Source organism: Hippichthys cyanospilos, chromosome 2 (assembly GCF_059441005.1).
Source record: "Hippichthys cyanospilos isolate Australia breed blue-spotted pipefish chromosome 2, RoL_Hcya_1.0, whole genome shotgun sequence".
Classification (NCBI taxonomy): Eukaryota; Metazoa; Chordata; class Actinopteri; order Syngnathiformes; family Syngnathidae; genus Hippichthys; species Hippichthys cyanospilos.
In genome coordinates, this window is record NC_142370.1 from 16,636,723 (window position 1) to 16,643,428 (window position 6,706).

Sequence of the window (6,706 nt, forward strand, 5' to 3'; positions counted from 1 at the left end):
ATCCTAAAGGTTCATGTTCTCGCTCTCATGTTTTACATTTCCGACGTTCACGATTCTCACTCTGTTCCTTCTTCCACGCAGAAATATGCAAAGCCAATATTCACAGATGAATCCTATGTGGAGGTGCAGAGGAAGCAGGAAAGAGCTTTAAACACCCAACAGCTCACTGCCTTTGGACCAGCGCTCGCCCGGAGGGACAAGCTGGCTCGGCGGGAAGATGAAAGCTGTCGTCTGGAGACGGCTCTCAGGCAGGTTTTCGCAGCCCACGTGTTGAGTGAAAATCTCAGTGTGCTCTTCTCGGCACAACTGATGTTTTTTTTTTGTTTGTTTGTTCTCTTTTTGTAGTTATGTCCTGCCCACCCACATGATGATCAAGATATCAGAGGAGCTGCTCAAGTTGACTCACGATCAAGATATCAGAGGAGCTGCTCAAGTTGACTCACTCTCCTTCTTGAACAAGGATTCCTTTGTTCAGTCAGTTCTCACCACGTCGTGCCTTACGTCTGTGTTTTATTCATAAACTCGGTGCAGTCTTTTGTTAGTTTCAACTCAGAGAGCTTCAAGTTATCATCGTCTGCTCAAACTAACTCTGCCCCACTGCTGTCAAATGGAAGGTCAAAAAGGTCCTCAAAAAATGCCTCTCCTCAAGGAAATAGAATGAGGAGGAGGGGCTTTTCGAGGCTTTGCGTCATTAAGCCAACGCCGAAAGTCGGGCGTTCCGTCAGCAATTTGTCCTTTTGGCAAATTTTGGCTCAACTCTTGAAGTGCTCTTCAAAGATAAAACAGCTTACATCCATAAAACTATATTGAGCGTTTAAGCCACAGTAAGATGCATTTTGAATCCAAACACTGAATATTCGGAAAATGAAAGTGAACACAATGATTCAATGAAATCCTATTACACATAAAATAAAATAAAATAAAAATTAAATTGTACCTAAATTATTTCAAGGAAAAAGTGCCTAAATTTCTGGCAAATGTGTTGAACCCAAAAGGTTAATATAACTGAACCTTACTTAGGCAGTAATTTTTTTTATGAACCAACAAAGAAAGTCTGTGACCCACACTTGGCTTGCTGGTGCCTATCCCAGCTGACTTTGGGCAGTAGGCAGGAGACAACCTGAACTGGTTGCCAGCCAATTACAGGTCACACAGAGACGAACAAACATTTACACACCCAACTACACCTGTGGGACAATTTAGTCTGTCCAATAGACCTCCCATGCATGTTTTTGGGAAAGATGGAGGAAGCCAGAGTGCCCAGAGAAAACCCACGCAGGCTCGGGGGGAACATGCAAACTCCACACCGGAAAACCGGAGCCATGTGGATTTGAACTTAGGTCCTTTTAACCGTGAGGTGGGCGTGCTATTCGCTGTGCTACTGAGCTGCCTTATTTAATTCTACGGTATATTTCAGTAATTAATGAAACATTTATTTGATTAATGAAACATTTAAGGCGGCTTGTGACTCCAGAAAATGAATGGATGAATAATGTCTTCTTGAATTCAAACAGCTTATGATTAGAATCAAATTTGCCAGTTTCATCTGTAAAAGGAGAGATCTGGTTAGGGTTAGAAAAAAAGGAAGTAGCTTGGAGTCAGAGTTAAAAAAAAATACTCAAGGGATTAAAATAAAGTCCCCAAAAATCCAAGAAAGAAAGAATGAATGAATGAGTGTGAGCAATAAACTCCAAATGCGGGTGGGAGGCCCGGATAAATTGCACAAGAGAGAAGCGGCGAGAGAGTCAATGGCAGCCTTTCACCGCTAGGGGAGGCTAGCTTTCCGTCAGCAAAAACGTAAATGGGTGAAATCAATATTTATCATTTCATCCCGAGGGTTCAAAGGTTTTATTCATGCTCTCTCTGTCTTTTGTCTCTGTGTGAATAATTTTCAATAATTTGCAATCCTTCATTCTTGTCTGTATAGTACTGTTACTATATTATCATCTGAGCCTTTCGTTTCCACAGTCTGGAAATGGCAACATTCCATTGCATAGACCAATTTCTGTATTATATTTTGGAAATACCAAATACCAAAAATGTTCTCGCCTTCAAGAAGGATTTCAAAGTAGGCTTAAAGTTTTAACAGTATCTAGCATAGCTTTGTTCATGGACACATGGACATATGTGGTCGTCCGGCACAGGATTCAAACCCTTATCCCTTTGGACAAACTGGATAAACGATTACCAACAAGCTCAAGCCTTGACGAGGAAGTACATACAATGATGCTGCATGAGATGTAGGATGTGAAATGCCTGATTTAGGATGTCTTACAAGGCTTTTGTTTTTTTCTTATATGTAGTCATTATTTAAAATGCCCATATATACTCTAAAAAAAGTATAGTAAGTAGTAGTAAGTATAGTTTTTAAATGACTTCATTTTGTCTTTTTGTTTTTTCTTTTAAAGGTCTTACTCACCAGCAACCAGCAGTTACATTCCCGCTTTGGTGATTAATGGCACATATATGCTCTACTACTCTTTTTTTTTTTAGGTATCTTTAGAGGTCTGCAGACTTTTACAGGACCAATGTAGAAAGGGGCCTGTGCCACCAAGGTTCTCAACTTTTTTGGAGTCGATCAATCAATCAATTTATTTTTGCATAGCCCTGAATCAGCGAAGTCTCAAAGGGCTTCACAGATGAAAAGAGGTCATGATGAGACTTCTTTCGAAAAGTAGAAGAAGTGATGTGCGAAATCTTTTTTTCAGTCAAGTGCGGCTTAACCAGTGCAAAGCATTTTGGGGTGTCAAAAAAAAAGATTTAAACCATGCCATCTGTGTCAGATTTAGAACATTTATAAGAACTAAATTCAAACTTTAGAACCTTTCCAATTTCATTTGTATTGGTCCACAAAAAAAAAAAAAAACAATGTAAAGTGTCCTCTTTTGGATCATAGAAAAGATCTGTTATCAAAAAGAAATAACTTCATTACTAATACATATTCGTCCCCAAAAAAATAACAACAAGAGGCGGCATGTAACAAGTTGCCTTGAACCATTCTAGTATGGTGGGAAGAATCTGGGTTTTTAAACTAATGAAACATTAGTTTCATTTGTTGAACATGGAATTCATTTTATGAACTTAGATGTTCCTGACACATTAATTCAATAATTATTTTTAAAGTGTGTCTTGTTCGTTTTATTTAAAATCCGAGCACCCCAATTTGAAGCACTGCTTTATCTTATTTGATTGTGCATGTGTATCTAAATGTAACTTTTGATTTTGATTTGATTTTTTGGACATATAAACAATACAAAAGGAAATAAAAAGAATACGTTTTAAAAAACTAAAAGAAAAAACCAAAAGAGGAAACAAGACAGTTTTTTTTTGTTTTGTTTTGTTGTTTTTTTTTACTCTTAAATCTGGTTTAATTCAAGTAAAAAATATTCCTCCATGAGCAGACAAAAGGAAACATAATTTACAGGTTTGTTGGAAAAATATCTATATCTACAATTATTTACAATAAAGACATATCTTTGGTCTGGAAACACAGCTCCAGGGATGAACTCCAATCCCTGTCGTCTGAGAGGTTAAAGTGCATCAACAGTGGACATTGTCTAAGGGTTTCGGAAGGTGGGGGGTGTCATTAGTGAATTTCGCGGGCAGTGAAGCAGGCGGGCAAGAGGCGCGCGCCTCCGGAAGCCCACTCGGCCCACATCCTCCCCGCGGACTGGTGGGCCTGCTCCGCCGGTTTCTTCGCCGTCTCCGATGTGGCGGTTTCGGCCAGCGACCAGATTTTGGGCTTTGGAATGTCTTTGCTCTCTGGAGGTGAAGGCGTGTGACGGGCGTGCGCGTGGGCTGTCTCACCCGCATCCTGCAATGCCACCCCCGCGCCCGCCGCGGTCTCCGACGCGCTGTCGGAGCCCGGCCCCGCCGTCTCTTCCTGGTCCACGTCGCACCTCCTAAGAGGCCCCTCCTCCTCATCCTCATCCTCGCTCTCCTGCTCCTCGTCCTCCTCGTCGGACTTGGACCTGGAGGCCCAGCTGACGCGGTTTTCCTTCTTGAGGCGGCGCCGCGCGTTGGCGAACCAGGTGGAGACCTGCGTCAGGCTCATCTTGGTGATGATGGCCAGCATGACCTTCTCGCCCTTGGTGGGGTACGGGTTCTTCAGGTGCTCGCCCAGCCACGCCTTCAGCGCGCCCGTGCTTTCACGAGTGGCCACCTTGGCCCCTATGCGCCCGGGCTCCTCTGCCGGGCAAGGTCGGTAGGGCGGGAAGAAGGGGCCCCCGCGGGCCAGCAGCGCGTAGTGGTAGGGGGAGGTGGCGGTCTTAAGGTCAAAGGTGCTGCCCTGAAAGAGACACAAATCCGTTAGTGACATAGGCTAACACAAAATGCATCGCCATAAAAGTAGCGTGGGGTCATCATGGTTTGGCATCTTGCTGGCAAGCAGCTATGTTGAGATGAGTTCAGGAGCAAAATTCAGACAAAAGCAGGTCATCGTTTTGAGGGGTATTCTCATTCTTGAGCGCACCGGTTAGCACTTCTGCCTGACAGTTAGGGGACCCGAGTTCAATTTCAGATGGCTCTGGCCTTCCTGTGTAGAGTTTGCATGTTCTCCCTGAGCCTGTGTGGGTTCTTTCTGGGCACTCTGGCTTCTTCCCCAATCCAGAAACACGAATGGAAGGTGTATTAGACATATTTATTGTCCTTAGGTGTGATTGGGTGCGTGCATGGCTGTTAGTCCTGAATGTGCCCTGCACTTAGCGGGCAACCAGTTCAGGATGGATTTATACAGTACATAATATCCCTAGGAAGGTACTCTACAACATTTTTTTATTCATTAATATCATTATGATAAAAAAAAAACAATTGAAAATTATAATGACACTTTTTGCCAACAGGACCATGCCAGGCACCATATGGAAAGTTAGCCAAAACTTTGTCCCCAGCTCCAGTTCAACCAATTGAGTGACTGTGTATTGTCAGAACACAACAGATGAAAAGCCTATCATGTTAACTGCAGATTGCTGGGGTTTTGGGAGATACTTATTTGAAGAACATTATCAAACTAAACAGCTCTCAGCTTCTCTGGCCTGACAGCATAAACTATATTTGTACTTTGGCAAATTACGTGCATTGAAAGTGATCTTCAAAGCATGCCACTCGCGTTCAGAGCAAAACAATCAAAACTCTGATTTATCATACAAAATATAAAAAAATATATCACTGGATTAATAGTGTAGGAAGACTATTCATTCTGAGGGACGCATTCCTGTTTGCCTATTTAGAAGAAAATGTTTTCATGCAGTTAGATTTAGGCAGATTTATGACTCAATTAAAATCTATCAATTCTACTAGATTTTCTTGAATTAACAGTGAAATGTCGTGTTTCTGCATCCGTAGAACATTCTATAACTACGTGAAGCACTTTGCAAGTCCCAATTTTTCATTGCCATAAGACATCAGACAAATACATTTGAATTTATTTCTTATGATTTCATCAAACTCTGCAAGATTTGATTTATTACATTTAATGTTCCACTTTTTACTCTTGGAAACCACAGATATGGAGATCCCCCACAATTTTACCACTTTTCCTCCACTATTATTTTTTACAGGCAGTTCCAAACATTGTGCAAGGTAACAAAGCAGGCATAATATACACCCTTTAATGTGGATATTTCATATATTAGACCTAAAGTATCTTTTTATAACGCTATAATTAGTTTTCTGTAATTGTGACAGTAAGAACCAATTGCATCAAATAAAGAATGCAAAGACCACCTGTGCAGCATTATATTTGATTTGACTGATGAATTTTGCAAAAATCCCTGACAAACACTCCATCAGTCATACCTTAAAGTGATACTCGAGAAAAGGTAGAGGTATCTTAACAGAAATTAGTTTTCACTAGAAGTCGCCTAGATTGTAGAATTAAAAAAAAAAAAAAAGTTATATTCAGGTATCAGTGACATGCAACTAATAAGCCTTGAATAAATTGGATTTAGTGGCACTTAATTCAAACTTGCCAAAATCCATGTACATGAAAATTCTACTCCATTCGACTCACCATGTGTGCGACGTGTCTGTGGTGGTGGTGGGCCCCCGCCAAGGGGATCAAGTTGTATCCATGTAGTCCCGAGTAGGTGACGGGGAGCCCAAGGTGCTGCTGCTGCGCCCCCAGAAATCCGGGCCCATGGCCGGGGGGCCCCATGGCCATCATCCCCATGCTCCGCTCCACAAAGTAGGCGCCAAAGTCGGGCGGCGAGGCGGGCATGTTTCCCTGCGTGCTGAGTGGTGAAGAGAAGAAGAGTTGTGAGGTTGCTGCAGGACGTGCGTGGGCTTATATCCCGCTAGTCGCTCGGGGTTGGTGGGAGGGAGGTGGTGGTGGACTTGGGGGGGGGTGTTGACTGACAGGTCAAGCTTTCACTAAATCCCATCAAAGCTCTGCTGTTCCTCTTAGTGTTGCGCGCCGCAAAAAAAGGCAATATTTTATGGGAGTTTTTTTTGCGTGCGTAACGCTATCGTTACGTGTGCATCCATCAAGCAAGTAAAAGTGTCAGTTTTAGTGACATCAAATTTTAATGTTGAGGAGCACTTCAATCCATTCATCCTTCAAACAGTAATGGGAGTGTATATTGTATTATCAACTCAGATTGTATGCATTGTATGTTTCATGCAAGACACATGCATTTATATGAATGCCAAATATATAAATTGATAGTTTGTGTTCCTGTTTTGTGATTTGTACTTTAAAACATTTCAA

At 42.0% G+C, this 6,706-nt stretch overlaps 1 protein-coding gene across 1 annotated transcript; it reads right to left on the bottom strand.

Moving 5' to 3' along the window:
• Window positions 1-3,166: 3,166 nt before the first annotated feature.
• Window positions 3,167-6,341, bottom strand: irx7 (iroquois homeobox 7). Its single transcript, XM_088407008.1, has 2 exons — window positions 6,011-6,341; window positions 3,167-4,288 (listed from the first exon to the last, which is right to left on the bottom strand). The coding sequence occupies exons 1-2, from the start codon at window positions 6,215-6,217 to the stop codon at window positions 3,587-3,589; spliced, it is 909 nt and encodes a 302-aa protein (XP_088263134.1). The 5' UTR covers window positions 6,218-6,341; the 3' UTR covers window positions 3,167-3,586.
• Window positions 6,342-6,706: the final 365 nt, after the last annotated feature.